The sequence below is a fragment of the Corticium candelabrum genome, chromosome 7, assembly GCF_963422355.1.
Source record: "Corticium candelabrum chromosome 7, ooCorCand1.1, whole genome shotgun sequence".
Classification (NCBI taxonomy): Eukaryota; Metazoa; Porifera; class Homoscleromorpha; order Homosclerophorida; family Plakinidae; genus Corticium; species Corticium candelabrum.
Window position 1 is genome coordinate 7,512,651 of NC_085091.1, and position 18,337 is coordinate 7,530,987.

The 18,337-nt window shown below is 39.6% G+C and overlaps 2 protein-coding genes across 2 annotated transcripts; both read right to left on the minus strand.

Annotated features, from left to right (window-relative positions):
• Positions 1 to 255: 255 nt before the first annotated feature.
• On the minus strand, positions 256 to 8,380 carry LOC134182740 (uncharacterized). The gene is made up of 17 exons (XM_062650175.1): positions 8,274 to 8,380; positions 8,109 to 8,150; positions 7,943 to 8,028; positions 6,529 to 6,610; positions 6,375 to 6,460; positions 6,257 to 6,320; positions 6,125 to 6,195; positions 4,044 to 4,081; positions 3,853 to 3,930; positions 3,749 to 3,784; positions 3,487 to 3,562; positions 3,338 to 3,404; positions 3,214 to 3,284; positions 2,838 to 2,926; positions 810 to 903; positions 710 to 753; positions 256 to 535 (listed from the first exon to the last, which is right to left on the minus strand). The coding sequence occupies exons 1-17, from the start codon at positions 8,355 to 8,357 to the stop codon at positions 483 to 485; spliced, it is 1,161 nt and encodes a 386-aa protein (XP_062506159.1). The 5' UTR covers positions 8,358 to 8,380; the 3' UTR covers positions 256 to 482.
• Positions 8,381 to 8,571: 191 nt separating this feature from the next.
• LOC134182225 (H(+)/Cl(-) exchange transporter 6-like) lies at positions 8,572 to 17,566 on the minus strand. Its single transcript, XM_062649607.1, has 24 exons — positions 17,468 to 17,566; positions 17,339 to 17,404; positions 17,115 to 17,180; positions 16,465 to 16,557; positions 15,825 to 15,891; positions 15,654 to 15,760; positions 14,788 to 14,844; positions 14,658 to 14,727; positions 14,530 to 14,597; positions 13,683 to 13,741; positions 13,575 to 13,621; positions 13,430 to 13,515; positions 13,236 to 13,352; positions 12,792 to 12,949; positions 12,083 to 12,179; positions 11,702 to 11,849; positions 10,982 to 11,129; positions 10,694 to 10,856; positions 10,513 to 10,619; positions 9,740 to 10,044; positions 9,262 to 9,686; positions 9,091 to 9,201; positions 8,895 to 9,020; positions 8,572 to 8,828 (listed from the first exon to the last, which is right to left on the minus strand). Exons 1-24 carry the CDS (start codon positions 17,531 to 17,533, stop codon positions 8,742 to 8,744), a joined length of 2,844 nt encoding a protein of 947 aa, XP_062505591.1. The 5' UTR covers positions 17,534 to 17,566; the 3' UTR covers positions 8,572 to 8,741.
• Positions 17,567 to 18,337: the final 771 nt, after the last annotated feature.

Sequence of the window (18,337 nt, forward strand, 5' to 3'; positions counted from 1 at the left end):
CACACACAACAAACAAACACACACAACAAACAAACACACACAACAACAAACAAACACACACAACAACAAACAAACACAACAAACATGCACACAACAAACAAACAAACAAACACAAACAAACACACACAAACACACACAACAAACAAACAAACACACAAACACACAAACACACATACACACACACACACCACCACCACCACCACCACCACCACAAAAACTTGCATAAGCCAAAACACATTACAACAACTCCAATTACATAAACATCATATACTTCCATAAACAGATTGCTTTCTCAATGAAGTGCAAGTACCATATTACAAATTTAATTAAGCCAGCATATTGCTGCAATTACAATGCAATTATAATAGTTCACATGAAAGAACTCATAAAATAGATGTGGAAATCTCCGGGCGCAGTAGTTCAGCTAATTAACATCAATGACTACACAATGACTTAATTATGCACAAAGATACCAAAACAAACTAAGCTTCATTCTTCTTGTGCTCTTGATAGAAGGCAGCAAGTACCTTGTAACCTACGGACGACAAAATGATTCACAAATCAGAAAACAGCAAACTCCTGTACTGTCAAACGTGTGTGTGTGTGTGTGTGTGTGTGTGTGTGTGTGTGTGTGTGTGTGTGTGTGTGTGTGTGTGTGTGTGTGTGTGTGTGTGTGTGTGTGTGTGTGTGTGTGTGTGTGTAAAGATACCTTCTAAGAGATGGCCTAACTCTCCAATTGTGAGCTCCTCTAACCTGCCAATACCAGCAATGCAACAAGTACATTCACATAGTCAAAGCAAACTACAGACTTTGATTCAAGAAATTTCTGCACAACAACCGGCTCATCTTCAGCAAGACCAGATGCAGCATCTTCATGTCCAATCTTGAGGCTGTGTTCCTGATCTGCAAAATGCCCAGTCGTTAAATATCATACGACAAGTGCTGCAGAATGCGTAGAAAATGTAATTAATTCATTGATATCAATGTTGCAACTTGATATGCTCATCAGTCAACAAAATAACAAATTTTAAATGCTGCAAAATTAGTGCATAACAATGTTGGTGTGTACTTTGTTCAGCCTCGTTAGAAAACAATGCAAAACCTGTAAAGGGCACATTGCCATGAAATTTTGTCTTTATTCGGCCATGCGCTTTCAGTAAATAACTAAAGCAGTTAGAAACAAACTACACAGTGCCATCAGAACAACCATGTAACCACAATGATTGTTAATTAGCAAGCATGCTTGTTGCTAATACCGTATATTATCTCTAATATAAACATGTCCAGGTGTTTTCAAAGAGCCTGATAGATGTAGATGTGTCTTTACTAGAGACGAGTCTTTGTTGAAGACTGTGTCTTATATAATTCCAATGTGTAGTTTAACTCAACTGTGCTTACATTACTAACAATACAATTACACTATCATTTATTACCATCCAATACATTACATTTGACTACTCATGTAGTTACAGTGATGTGTAGTTTTATGATTCTTTGGATAAGGTCCTGCAGTGTGCTTGTTTATTGGAGACTTAACTGTACTGAAAACCTGTGATTATATTAGAGATAATACAATAAGCAATGTCTATTGTAAGGCAAATTGTCTAGAAGAAACAATTGGAGACATGGTGACAAATTCTAACTACCGCATAAACAGCACCTTTCAATCACTTTTGTCTATATTCTGTGTCATATCATATGTCTAAATTCAGAATAATTAATTTTATCCATGCCATAGTGTAACTCGTTCACTGAAACTAGACGTACAAAATGTATTGAAACTGCACAATTAATACAGACAAGCAACCTTACATTGTGCCCAAAACCAGAGTAAAACAGATATCGTGAAAGGAACATGCCGAGAGAGCTAATGTTTCACATATGATGTAGCAAATTAGATGCTATATGTCAGTAGACCAATGAGTGCGTAGTGTTTACGTAAAGCTACAGCAAACATAGCTGGCAGTAAAGTACAATACATCATCCCGTTGTTATTCACCACAGAACTGCTTGCAAAATCATGAAGTGAAACTAGCTTTTGCAATTGGCTAGTATCACTCTCTCTTTCTCTCTCCCTCTCCCTCCCTCCCTCCCTCCCTCCCTCCCTCCTCTCTCTCTCCCTCTCCCTCCCTCCCTCCCTCCCTCCCTCCCTCCTCTCTCTCTCTCTCTCTCTGTACAACAATAATACCGTCCAGCGAGCAAGGACAGGGCAAGACATGCTGGCAGCAGTGTCATACTGCAGCAACTGGTTGGCAATAGGTTTGTCAATCTCTGCCCTTGGGTGATGCCACAGGTCATCACCATCTGGGAGTGGTCTCTCACAGACCTTGTATCAGATATTTTATTTCATTCTGCAAGGATGCCCAGACTCATCCTCCATACCAGAAGAATCTGTTGGGGTTGTCAGTTTAGTAACCAATGACGTGACCCATGCCACAGGTTGTACAATGTACAATACAAGACAATGCATTATAGTTAACTGTACAGTACAATACCATACCACACCATACCACACAACACCACACCACACCACACCACACCACACCACACCACACCACACCACACCACACCACACCACACCACACCACACCACACCACACCACACCACACCACACCACACCACACCACACCACACCACACCACACCACACCACACCACACCACACCACACCACACCACACCACACCACACCACACCACACCACACCACACCACACCACACCACACCACAGAACACAACACGACACAACAGAACACAACAGAACACACAACACAACACAACACAATACAATACAATACAATACAACACCATTCAATACAATACAATACAATACAATACCTGTCTTTGTATCATTTAACTGTTCAGCTACTGAAGACTGTGAACGAATAGGATCAGGTGACAATCTTGAAAGTGAATGGCTACTCAGTCTAAAGATGATACAACAACAGCACATTACCACAAAACCATATACAGTGGTGTGTATGTGTGGTGTGGTGTGTGTGTGTGTGTGTGTGTGTGTGTGTGTGTGTGTGTGTGTGTGTGTGTGTGTGTGTGTGTGTGTGTGTGTGTGTGTGTGTGTGTGTGTGTGTGTGTGTGTGTGTGTGGTGTGTGTGTGTGTGTGTGCGTGTGGTGTGTGTGTGTGTGTGTGTGTGTGTGTGTGTGCGTGTGTGTGAGTGTGATTACTCCAAATCAACAATTACCAAAGCGTACAAACCTGGCAAACTCATCTTCATCAATATTAAAAGATTTAGCATCAGCCTTTTCAATAAATGCAACAGCACCCATCTAAATATACAAATAAAAACTTTGCAATTTCAAAACTGTGTCTAGTGCACAACCATCTGTGTGAGGTAATATCCAGCTTCAGAAGAAAGTTTTTGTGGATTTCTAAATCGTTGTATAAATCTAAACAAACATTGAAATTAGAGACAATACTTGACTGTAACTGTTAAAACACAGTTTATATGCATGTTGGCTCATTACAAACCTTATGTCTGACCACCATGTTTGAGGTTGAGCTTTTATGACAACAAAAATTACCATTGGTAACAGATCGTCTGCACCTAGGTGTGTTGCCATAAGTTTACAGCATTACTTACAAGAAAACATGCACACACATACGTACACACACACGTACACACACACACACACACACACACACACACACACACACACACACGCACATGCACACACACACACACACACACACACACACACACACACACACACACACATACACACACACACACCTCTAACTGTTCCATCACTGTCATCATTCAATAGATCTACAATAAAGTATGCAAGACATCACAACATACCGAAACAACAGTGACAACTCAGAAAACATACTTACTGCAAATAATCGTGCAACAGTTCATAAGACACGTTACCTTATCACGAGGAGACCTGTACGCACTCAGCTCACTTATATCTACACAAATGGCAAAGTTACAGCTTGTGTATTGTACATTCCTAACTTTAATTAATTTAACCAATTAATTATCTCAACATCTAATTGGTTTGTTAGTATATATGTACACGTACGTTCACTTGCCAGTTGAAATGCCCTTTCATTGAGTGGTCTAAACAAAACACAAAACGAAATGTTAAGCGATGCAGCCAAATGTAAAGGATGATAGCGAATCAGTTATCTGACACCAACCATTCTAAACATCACTGACAACAGCATACATGAACACAGTGTAGGTATATGATGTACTCAGATCTGCCCTGATTCAACACTAATACAGTAGGACACCACTTATCCGACGGGCATGGGACCAAAAGGACATCGGATAACTGAAAACGTCAGATAACTGACGCATTTTGAAAAACAACTGCAGAATACCTAGTAAAGAAGCTCAACATCTAATTGTACATGTAACAAACTAATACAGTACAACTTCTTTGACTAGGGAGAACACTAATGGGAACTGTCAAGACTTAAAGTAACCACTAATGTTAGTCTGGATCGATGCTTTCGCTCTTCTTGCTGTAGTTTTCATCAGCAGCCCATTCAGTAGGACCATTGTGCTTACTGAAACTTCAGATTGTTTTTCCTGGTACTGAAGAACCGTTTCTAGAGCTTCACATCTAATTTGACGACACGTGGATCACGGATACAGTACTGTACGTACAGGAATCTTATATCCTAGCATGTGCACAGCCTCGCAGTTAAGACAAGCCATGCACCGTCGGATAATCCGTGTTGTCGGATAACTGAGTGTCAAATAAATGGTGTCCTACTGTAATAGTTTTACACAAATATATTGCAAAATTGAATAAAAACAAAGCCTTTTCATCAATGAAGTAACATTAAAGTGCTAAAACCCTCGACTGCTAACTTAGGTTACAAGCATGCATGTAAGTCAAGTACTCGGATTAACAAAGCAGCACCGCCCTGACACTGTTCAATCTGGCACTTAACTAAACACACACACACACACACACACACACACACACACACACACACACACACACACGCACACACACACACACACACACACACACACACACACACACACACACACACACACACACACACACACACACACACACACACACACACATACACACACACACACACACACACACACACACACACACACACACACACACACACACACACACACACACACACAACTGTAGACTGAAAGGTATGCAGTGTGCTGCTAATTAACACCAGGGACATGAGCACACCACCTGGCACACTAATTAACACCAGCAATGAGTGAATTCCCTGCATTCCAATTGTCTGTCCGTCCATCCATCCATCTGTCCACTGACACACTATTGTAACCCATACCTCAAGTTAAAATACATTTATTTATTTTAAAATAAACCCATAAAACAAACATATAAAATAAAGAAATACATAAAATACTAAAAACATATAAAATATATGTAGCACACAACATCTTGATACCATAATGCTAATTACCATGCACTGCCACACACGCACAACACTTCAACTTTGTCAAGCAAAAGTACAAGGTACACACACGTTCGTCAACAACAAAAAGATAAAATGCATAATATCTCCCAATCTAACAACAGAAACATAAATGGCACTCAGTCAGTCTTATTGCATAATACACTGACGACAACTGCATCTGTTTCCTGCATACAAAAATTGCCAAAAAAGTTACAAAAGCTACACCATTGATTATAGTAGCTGTAGGACATCCAATGTTGTGAGCAACTCTATCTTAGCCAAACAATGTGAAGACAAAATCATGTACTGTATACCAAGAAATTTTCGGTGGTGATCTATTTTTGGCAATTTTGATATGGCATATGAAGTACCTAAGTGCATCTCTACCCAAAGTTTGTAAAAGTTGTCAAACCTCTAGGAGCCAACAGCAATGCCCGTGAACACGGTAAATTAGGCGGAAAGGGTCTGGCTATGCGAGACTAGTGCACACCTACTATTGTGTTGCATAACTGTGTAAATATAGTCCTAGTGTGTGCATCCAGCTCCTCAGCCTCAGGAGTCTCAACCTTCCGAGGTGATTCACCAGAAATAGATCACTACCGAAATGGAATTTTTAGAAGTCACAGAAATTTTAAGTCAACGAAAATCTTTTGATTTACAGCATTGAAAACCATAATTGACACCAACTAACCCATTCTTTATGTCCAGATGCTCAGGCGTCACAAATTTAAGCGACCGAACCTTGTAAGAAAACTCACAATCCTACAAACACAAATTGACAAATCACGTTCTTTATGCTGAATGCCACTCTAACATGTTAGACCTTTCGTTGGTCGTCTTCTCTCTTGGGTGAGTATGCAGCTTTATGTATTTTATGCATAACATACCTAAACGCAAACAATTACTGTCATTTTGAAATTTCAAAAATTAATATTTAAAACCTTTCTAAAGCTTCACTTGTGATGTCAAGTTCTTCAGCATTCTCTCCACGCCAGAGAGGGTGTTTGGCAATAGCAGCAGCTGTGTCCTGCGTTTCGACAGTAAGGATCAACATTTAATAGAATGCCAAACATGGTAATGTTCGTATGCACAGACCAGTATGAACACCCTGATTTTCTCTACTTGCTGTTCGATTGGCATCGGATTATCTGCATCTTGGAGAAACGCAGTAATAAACCTGAAAAACAAAAGTAGATTTAATACATTAATTATTATGATATCAATCACTAAAATAATTAAATAATTGAGATAGTATGTAGAAATAAATAAACCTGCTTTTCACTGACAACAGGCAAAAGCGTAGCAAAGTAAACATTGCAAATGAAAACGCTGAACGTTAACATCTCTGAACTAGACAGAGTTAGCAGACGTTATAATTGTTAATTGAAAACTTCATGTTGTCAACTGTAGCATACCCACCAATAACACAACTCTCGCTATGCCATTGTACAGTGAGTGTATCCTCTCATACGTTTGACCACATATCCATCGTCCTGCAGAATGATAACGTTTGTCTAATAAAGTGACCTTGTAGCATGCTGGCAACAAAGAAAATACAACTTCTTCAACAGTTCGAGACATCATTCCACAGTACCACTACACAAAATATGACGATGGAAAGACATCTCACATGTCCATTCTTGTCACATACAGGGGTGTTGTTACCAGGGCAATGGAGCCAAATTTGGTTCCAGACACGGATCCTTTGGCTCCAGAAGGCTTCAAGTTAACAGTAAAACCAAAAATTTAATATGTCGCTCTGCTGGAGTCCAGTCTCGGTTAATGCCATGTCAGAGTTTGATTCTGGGTCCTTCAAGGCTACACGGAAGATGACAGCTGAGGGTACCATAACAGCACGTGCAGTACGCCGGTTGTGACCAGAGCTGACACTAGTGCACAGCAAGCATCTGGGTGTCCAAGGGCTTTGGCTCCAGGTACTGGGCAGCAACACCCAAATTCGGCTCCAACGCTGACAACCCCCTGCAACCCTGACATATCTGACCGTCTTTTCAATATCTGTTGCTCACAGGGAGTCAGATAAGCAAGAATACACTGTATACCAATACACTTGTCTGTTATAGATTAAATGTTATAAATTGATATCACTGATGATAATATATAAATAAGGTCGGACTTGTGATAACTAGACTAAGTTGCTGTTGTTCGATCCACTATACGGTGGCCTCTATTCATGATTCACATTCATCCTGTTCTTGTCTTGTGACTAGTTTCTACGATTTGTAATAAACATTGGCATCTCTCTATATCGTTTCCCAACCACTCAATAACAGTGCCAACATCATCATTCTATCATCCATCAACATCATCATCAACATCAACATACCTGTCGCCACTCAAATTTTAATTTTTAATTCTTGATTTTTACTGTATAATCCAATTCTCAACATTCCAAGTGTTTACCAATTCCTACTTGACAAACAGGTACAACAAACAACACACACCTCTGTTTGCCCTCTCTAACTACACAATTAAATCATTTAGAACTCACTTCTTGATCGATTTCACTAGATCAAACGAGCTGCTATGTTTCATCTTATCCAGAAAGGCGTTACACTGGAGAGCAAAGTCGTTAGGCTGTAAATAAACGTACAGACAAGAAATGATGACACAAAAACGGAACTGTGACGCAGACGGTTGGCTAGAACTCGTCTGACCTCCACCAAACCGCGTTTCAAAATCTCTTCTGCTTGCTGAGCCTATGAAACCCAACCAAAGAGAACAGTGTATCAGAAGAAACTGAGAGCCTATTGTCTATATGTGCATGACAAACTGGACGTGGAGAGTGTGAGCCGTCAGTGAAAATGTTGGCATGTCCTTACCTGCATTGTTAGGAAAACTCGGCGATACCTGGCGTTGTTCTGCTTCAATTTCTTTACTAGAAAGTGACGTATGTCACTGCTCATTATACGGGAAACGAGCACGTGCAGTAGTAGCGTTTGTGTGCTTGCGTGCGTGCGTGTTGGTGTGTGTGTGTGTGTGTGTGTGTGTGTGTGTGTGTGTGTGTGCGTGCGTGTGTGGTGTGTGTGTGCGTGCGTGTGTGCGTGCGTGCAAAAATACAAGGATTCTTGTAGTCAGGTTCATCATCCTACCGAAAAAAGGCAAAGACTTAATGGTCACTTTTAATTAGATCACATGATCATGATCATGAGCAACTGAACACATATACAAAACAATTCATTGCAATCAAGTAGTAAAACTTCAAACTAACAATAATTAAAACAATAAATGTTTCAATAATGATACAACGAATATACAGCTACTAGTGTCTACTGTCCCGCATTACACAGTTACACATGTTTTGTAGGATTCAGTTCTGTCATTCTTTGGTGCAAAAAGTCATGCGTCAAGTTATGACGCGTTATCATTCCAATAGCCTGCAACACCAAGTATTCAAATAGCAAATTTTGTTCCCAATGATATCAGCAAAAACAAGTGCACACCTGACCGTGGCTATCAACCACGACTAGATGTCTTAGTCCCATCGTTCTAAACAAGTTGAAGACGTAGGGCAATGGAGCTAGAGGCAAAATGGTGTATGGACATGGATTCATATATCGAGTTACATCCTGCAACAGCATACATTGGTATTGAATAAAAGACAACAAAATGTATCAACTGCTTAATATTATTACTTACCATTATCTTGTTCTTCATATCTTCCGGTTTAATATCAATATCATAGATATCACTATAACGAGGATACTGTTCGGTCATTTCTCTGTGGCTCAGTTGACGCTGACTGCTAGACTATAAACATTTTATACACATTTACCCCCTATGTATTGTATATCATTCCTATATGCTTACTGTTTGGTCTGCATTAAACCAGATGCGATTCTTGAGCAAAGTAACTAGCTGTGAGCGTAGTATTATACCATGAAACATCAAAACTTTACGACTTTCTCCTGACTTAATTTTTTCGTCTCCTTGAGTTGAGTCGAAAACTTCATTGCCATTATCATTACCATCATCGTCGTCGTGATCATGACTACTCACTGGATCAGGTGAACAACTGTGTGCTGAGTCGTCTGACTGAACTTGCGGATGTCCAACAGATAAGTCAAAAATTTCCGCATTAGGAGACACTAGTGGCTTTCTATGACTATCCATGTCGCAAGCAGGCGCTCTCTTGGAAAAGGTAGAATCATCACTAAGAGTCTGTGCCCTTACACGACCATGTCGCATAACCATAGCATTGTGATCACCTCGATCTAAACTAGCCATCTCAGCTCCTAGACATTACTCCATTAAACGTTTCCTACAACTCGACTATCGTACAACATACCTGAAAGTTGATGTTTCATGTCGAGATGTTGACTGTAGATACGATAATTCCTTCTAGAATCGATTGTAAAGGCACGTTGTCTTCTTGTGAGAGTTGGGGGCTCTTCATCAGATCTCACAAGTTCTTTCCTGCTCTGATCGACTGTTGGGAGCTTTGGTAGTCTCGCCAAATTCTCATAATTAGTTGTAGTAACGATTGGAAAAGCGTTGTGACGTGTCGTCTTGAGGTGGTCACAGATAGATTGAACTTTTGTATGTGGATATAAATACTTCAGCTCTGGTTCCATGATGTCCTCAGCCTTCAAACTAAAAAAACAATTAGCATAAACATATGAAAATGAATACAACAGCAAATTCTACACATCTATCAATTTAAATTTATTTATTTATTATTTTTGTATTACCACTAACTTAATTACTTTTTCCCCAACTGACATAATTTAAATGTATACTAGTACATAAATCAACAACAATATCACTGTGTTGTATCAGTGTTAGCTACAAAAGATTAAGAAGTAGTTATACAAAAGTATTGAAAATTAATAAAAACATGATCATCCATCTCATCCTAGTCCGTTTGACTGCCACAGCTACTCTTAGGCACATTGACACTCTTAATGCTTTACTTAGAAACACTAAACATTTTTCAAAACAGAAACATGACAGACTAGTTTAATTGAGTCTACAGAAACTCTTAACAGCAAAAATTGAACTTGACAAATTCTGCCCTAGTAGGTACCACAGCATGTGCTACACACAAGTTCAATACACTACCTGTGCATATTAAGTGGTGACTCCCACTCAAGAAAAGGAACTTTTTTTACTTCAACGTGAACATCATACAGCCCATAATTGAACCGGTCTCCAACCCACTTGGCAACCTTTGTAAGAAAGATAAGACACATAAGCAGACCTCGAATATATAAGTAAAGAGCAACATGTACGATTTGCATACCATGAGAACAGCCATTATTGGAAGGCCATAACTAATTTCATTCGTAGACTCAATCATAATGACACACAGACTGATTGTCATGCGAACAACTCCTCCAAGAAAACTTGCAGCCCCAATCAAAGCAAAACTGCCAGCGTACGAATCAGAATATCCAGCCATTTTCCTATAATTTGACACAAAAGTGACACATGCAACACACACACACACACACACACACACACACACACACACACACACACACACACACACACACACACACACACACACACACACTTTACATATGCTTACAAAAGCTCTCCAACTAGACGACCGTATGCAGCTCCAATAGACAAGCAAGGAACAAATAACCCACTTGGTACCCCAGCCCCATATGTCCACACAGCAAGAATGAAGAACAAGATAAAAAATGCAACAAGCGATGTAATTGAAAACGAACCTAAGGGACACAAAGAGACACTCAGTACCATCTTTAGTTATGTGACTGTTAGATGTAAAACCCCACACAAACACTCACTCACTCACACACACACACTCTCTCTCTCTCTCTCTCTCTCACACACACACACACACACACACACACACACAGAGGAAACAAACATCAGAAAGCTTCACAGATACACAAGCAATTAATTACAAAAGTTTAACAACTTCACAAATGAATAAATTCCAGCTACCACAAACACTGAATGTATTGGCATAAGACAAATGTCCAGTACGTGGTCCTCACCTAAATTTTAGAGCGGTGTGTGGTGTGTGGTGTGTGGCGTAGTGTGGTGTGGTGTGATGTGGTGTGTGTGTGTGTGTGTGTGTGTGTGTGTGTGTGTGTGTGTGTGTGTGTGTGTGTGTGTGTGTGTGTGTGTGCATGAGGTGCATGCATGGTGTAACATTTTAACAAAAATAGTTACACTTGTCAGAACCAAACGTAAACCAAAAGTGGTTACTAATAAACCTTCTCATGCATGTACACAAAACCAACACATTTAATGTACCAACTCAGTTTCTATTTACTTGGCTCATGAAACAACTGCTTGATTGCCATTTCCTCTACATTGAGAAAGAGTGAACCTAGATCATTAAAAGTGCTATTTTCTGGGCAAAGGTAGTGTCGCCGATGTGTGTAAATATCATGATTAGGAATCGTTGATGGTGGATTAATCTATAAACAAAAACTGTTATAACTTACAATACACTCTGAATAGTTCAGATTACAATAAAAAAAGAAAATCATCTACGTAACCTTGGTAGACCAAACTGCTTTCTGCACATGATGGGTAATGAGTAGAAGAACAAAAAAACACGAGAAGTAGAAATGCTCTATTATCTCCTCCTACACTCTACTCTCCCCATCATGAGCAGAAAGCAGTCTGGTGTACCAAGGCTATAACTGACCGTGTCATTACACATCTTGACACAGCTGCTGAGAGAAAGAGTTGAACCAAATGTTAACACTGATGTCACAAGTCCAATAAGAACAGCCTCCAGAAATCTAATAAATAAATAAAAGACAATAGAATAAGCTGAGCGCCAAAACTCTAATTGGCTGATTACACAATGTTTAAATTTAAAACCAACAATTTAAGTTGGCACACACACACACACGCGCGTGTGCTCACAAACACACACACACACACACACACACACACACACACACACACACACACACACCACACACGCACACACACACACACACACACACACACACACACACACACACACACACACACACATCTATGGTATGCCTTCGCTGTGCATGCACACTGAAAAATCATACATTTATGCAAATGTGTTAATCGTCAGTGCATCCATGCTGTATTGTGTTGTTACTTAGATGTGTAGTAAAACCAGTTAAACTATTCTTCAAATCTAAACCAGCCTTCACATCCGCATGCATTTGTTTGCAAACATCTCTACAAATCTCTTCAACAAATTGATAAACTTAACTACAACCCCCAAATTTCCAAAATAAACAGATGAGTCCTAATTGACCGTAGTACAGGAATACCCACTGTGACTACTTAAAATGACTAGTTCTGCTACCAGGTACAACACACAAGTCTGCATGCAAACACCTTACTATAACAAGCATTGAGTAACAAACCTGACTACTGCATGTCTTTTTGCTAAATGCTTGAGACGATAGATAGTTAGACGAGTATTGATGGAATTAAACAATGCTCCAAGTAAGCCACCGACACAGCCCATCACAATAAAGATGGCAAGATCAGTCACACTCCATAGTCGGCAGTTATCTCCACACTACGAATAAAATAAGACAGTCAACACAAACACACCATAATGTATACACAGTGTCTACAGTTGTCAATATTTTCACAATCAAATTCATCCAGATGTATCTCCCAGTGCAAAAGCAAATTAACTCTCATCTTAATTAGCATTTTCGTCATAAGTTGAACTACTTGAATTAACCTCTGAATAATTGAAAATCATTTAAAGATTAAATATAAGACACACACTCACTAGACAATCAGTTACATTGATTAAATTGATATTATGACTCAACTTGAAAACCAATAATACTCACAGTAAACTGTCCAAAGTCCAGTAGCCCCAGTGATCCAACTTTGAACCACTGCCGTGAATGATACACAGTCTGACGACAAAGATTAAGGAAGAAAGCTGATGTCATAGCACAGAAAAACTACAACCAACAACACAGATCAACACAACAAGTTTCATCACATCTCTTCACACATTTCTTATCGCACTGAAACTAACCACTTTCCACGTAAGAGCTTGATTCCAAAACGAAGATCCTTCCTCAAGACTAAACAGTGTTCCACCAATGGGAGCCCCAAATGCAGCTAACATATTGACAACATTTCAGGCAAGCCACATGAAACAGAAGGAAATCTGAAAGCACCTGCAACACCTGCAGCAGCACCAGCTGATACGAAATCCCTCTTGTACCTTAAATGCAATCACAATCTATACATAACATGAGCATTATCATTTGTTAGTCAACATCTACCTGTCAGATCTAAAAACGCGATACTTGAGATCGAGCCGTTCGAATGTCACACTTTGCAGCTACGAGCACGCCAAACAAATACATAATTTCAATAACTGCAACATTACAACCATTTACCAAAATTAATCTCGTTCTTGCTTTTCCCTTTGCTTGCATAAATACACAAATGCAGAGCTGCCAAGTGTCACACATTGAGCATGATCGAGTCTCACACATTTCAGGTCTGTCTCACGATCTCATGTATGGCTGCTCAATCTCATGCATACTAGAGGCTGGTTGATATTCTCTAAATTGTGTCCAAGGAGGTAAGAGTGGAGTGACCGAGTCCCATGGCCCGATGCTGGGAGAGACAGATCAGACGGACGTCTAGTCTCGACTTTCAGAGTGTGTTTAGACGTTCGAGAACATATAGAGACATGCCTTTATTGCATGTACATGTTAACTCTAATGGTTTTAACTTTATTGGCAAACTAAAGTAGTGTCTGGAAACACGAGGCCCACAATCTCACGCATAGCCGTTCCTAAACCTTGGCATCTCTGCAAATGGCATTACCCACAATATGATGTTACATCATTACACTACATACTACAGCCAACCAATAAAGGTCCACTGCAGCGTACATGAAAACCAGTGAATGATATCGCTAGAGCATAAAATTGACTTAATTAAAAGCTAGCAAGTTGACTTTTCAGTAGATACAGAGAAGGAAAGACAACAAATAGCACAACACAAAAATGATTTGCAAATAAGTGTCCATGTATAAATTATGGGTTAGGAAAGCAATGTGATCAATATGTAGGAAAGCATCAATATGTACTACTAAACATGATAGTACGATAAGTCTACCTGTGGTATTCCAGCTCCAAGAATAGCCCCACTGTGAATCATGGGTCCTTCTTTTCCCACCAAATATCCTGAAAGTGAGTACATAGTTAGACTACAATATGTCACACTACAACATACACATAATCAACCTCCAGATACACTAAATAAAACACCAACAGCTTTAGCCACCAACGTTTTCAACCGACCAACATTCCGCACCTTAACTCAAACATCAGACAGTCTCAAATAGCATCACAACCTAATCGACATCGATATCACCTTTACACCATTAAGATAGCACTTTATTTCAGGAATTCCGCTGCCAGCAGCGACAGGCTACAGAGAATGATAAGTTGATAAATTAATAAGCAAGATATTAACATAAATGCATAAACAACACGATGCTGGATAATAGATACTACGTACTTTTTCAAACCTATGGAAAATAGTTTCTTTTTGTTGTTTTGTGGTAAAAATATCAAAATAAACTATTAACTAAAGAGGACTAAATTAAGTATTTCAATATCAGTTAAAAATATATTTTATGAAACAGCTAGCGGTCCGGCAGTCACGTGTCAATGGTGCATGCACAATGACGATTATGGCGTGTCCTCTGCACGCGCAGGTGCAGTCCGGTAGTTACAAAGCAAAAACAACATTTCGCTAGAGTTCGGGATGTCCAAAATAGTGGTGCGTCATCTGCTAACGTCGTGTCATCACCCACACAAGTCTGCTCACCATCTGACATGTACACTACTCCCATGCTTCAATACTCGTGCCAAAACTATCGGCGTGACTCCAGTATCCCCAACCTGGTTTTGCACTTCTATACTGTGCTGATTGTTTTAAATGGAGGCTGTAGAGCGAGGGAGAGTGAAGCAGCTGGTGGAGCAGGAGCAACCAGCCAGCAGTATGCTGTGAACCGTTCTTGCCGGCATTGCCAACAGGAGTTGAGACAAATTTGTAAGTAGCGTCCGTTTCTATCCTGTCTACAGTCAGTGGAAGGAGCAGTCGGCACCTGGTGTTACAAACAGGAAGTGCCGGACCTCTAGCCTGGTAGTCTAGATGTCCGGCTGCCAGACTGCTGACCACTGCCTATATTTTAACAGTAACTGTAAGTAACTTATTTAGTGCGACTTTCAAACCTCAATTGATGTAAGTAGAGCTGCAATAATGCCATAGACCAAGTTAAATGATGTAATCAGTAAAACACAAATAATAAGTTTCCCTTGAGGTTGAAACGTCTCGACATCTAAGCAATCACAAAGAGATGAATCCTACAATATGTGGTAGTGCGATCGACCAAGTTGCTGTACATCGCTTAGTTGTATCAAACTTCACAGTTGCCAGCTTTGTAACAAAAAAATCAATACCAAACGCAACCTGTAGAAGAAGATGTGTCATAAAATAGTTATTAATAACTACAGATAGAAATAGTACCAGGAAAGCATCAAATACATAGACAATCAAACAGTTGTTATACAGTCACACCAGTTATCCAGATATGCTAGCTCTTACTATTATTTCTCCCACAAACATATAACTGGGGTGGCATGTCTGTTTATTCATATAGCTATCTAAGTGTTCGGTACTACATACCCAGCCTCTATTGTAGCTATATGCAGACCGCATCTACACATGTCAGCAACACAATTCACTAAAGAAGACTTTTCAACATGCTGGTAGCACTAAGCACAGATTTTAAAACAGCACGCGTTGTGGTTGTTATGCAAGTGAGAAAGACAGACAGTGACAAAAACTTTAGTATACACGTACCAACTAAATTGCTAAATGGCACAAAAGTCAGTATGATATATAACCTCTTCATGCAGCTCCTGAAACAATAAATTTCAAAAGACCCAATGCCATTAAGAGAGATGTAAGAAAATTATCATATGGTCTGTAAAGTAAGCTCCAGCAATTTCATCATTGATTACCACACAACCAAATACTTACCATGCCAGTGCCAGCACCGATCAGAAAGACAAGAATCCATTCCATAAGTCCATGATAATAGGTGCCTGGTCGAGAGACCATCAAACACCTTTGCTGAAACCGCAGACAGATTGCCATTATTAATATATCAAATTCACAGCCAACACCCATGTAATCAAACCAGGTGCAATAGTGAAACTATCTAACCAGTGAATGCAAAAAGTGTGTGTGTGTGTGTGTGTGTGTGTGTGTGTGTGTGTGTGTGTGTGTGTGTGTGCATGTGTGTGTTTGTGTGTGAACTCAAGAACCACTTCGTATTGCATGCTCACAGCCTCTTCACAACATCTCTGCTGCCTCTACTACACATGCTACTACAGTACAAGTTGCAGCAATCTTCGTACTATCAAAACCATCAAAATTCTTACAAATACCTATCAGTTTCAAAAAGGCACAACAACCACTAGAACCTAAACAACTTAATTCCTATCCCATTCCTGAAAGCATCCTGAATCACCAACAGAAAAAATGTTGCAAAACTTTCCGTTTTCACTGTGACTATATCCTATAGCAAATCGCTTTACTACTTACTGTGCTCAAGCAGCTTGCGCTAGACCTGACTGCTAGCCCTACTTATACAAACGCGCCTACTAACGTTACACATTTACGCCTACCTTTTGTCCATACTGTTCCAAAAGTTCAATCTGTGGTTCATTGTAGCACATGTCGTAATCAAGACTCTACAAAGTAAAATGACGACACAATAGAAATCCTAATTTCTAGCTAATCACTCTAACCACAGCACAAGAGTGATCAGCAGCAGCACTTGACTCTTTTAGTTAATTAATTAATAAAAGGAATAAAATACGAGCATGAAACCGCGTAATTAAATATTTACTTCGTAGTCTTTAATTTTCTTCATGTCTTCTTCATGCCGCTTGTTCTCTTGCTCCGTCACAGCAGTCTAGAAAGTAGCTCTAGGTAAGTGATGGGGACCTTCCGTGAACTGCCATTATCATGTCTTTACCATCTCCTTTGATGTCCCAGCAGAATGTCCGCCTGAAGTCGATATGCGTGGTGCAGTTTCGCCCATTCCTACTATAGCCGCAACCGTGCGGTCGCTACAGGTCACGTGCCAATACGATGTAGTGTAGTTTCCACGGACGCAACAGCAATTGATATTAACAACGCAATTAGAAACTAGATATCTAAATATGTCTACGATAATACAGTTATTGTAATACACTCAGTAGGGGTTCTAAAATTAATAAAAGAGGCAAATCGAGTACAGTAAGATGTATTATTAATTAATTACAAAACGTAGATAATAATTAATTACTAGTACTAATTAAATGTAAGATAAATGCAAAGCAATTATGACGATGGTCTGCACGATCCGATTCACTTTCGTTTGCATGCTGTTCCTTAAACTCAATTTTTGTAGAAAACACTTAATTACCTAGAAGCACACTGCCCAGTATGTTCTACGTATGTCATCCTAAATTTAGAAAAAAACTCTAAATGACCCAAGATGTTCTAGAATGGTATAGAGTATTCTAGACAATTTATAATAATAATTATTTAATTAAGAAACACAAAAATGGTGTACACTGTACACGTAGCTAGCTGTCCGATGAGCGCATGCGTGTAGAGCTAATAATCTAGAGACTACGCATAATTATATAACAGTCAGAGCAGTAGCGAAGGTCTGGCATTTGCCGGACCATTTTTAGCGTAAAAATTTGAGTTTCGACTAGACTATAGCTAAAATTTTTAGAAATAGCTAGCTTATATCTTTAGACTCATTCTCGCTTTTATGTTCCCTGGCTCCCTCGTTTTCGACACGAGAGAAGCCCAGCGGCTTGTAAACGTGGGGCCACGAGACTGGCGCACCTAA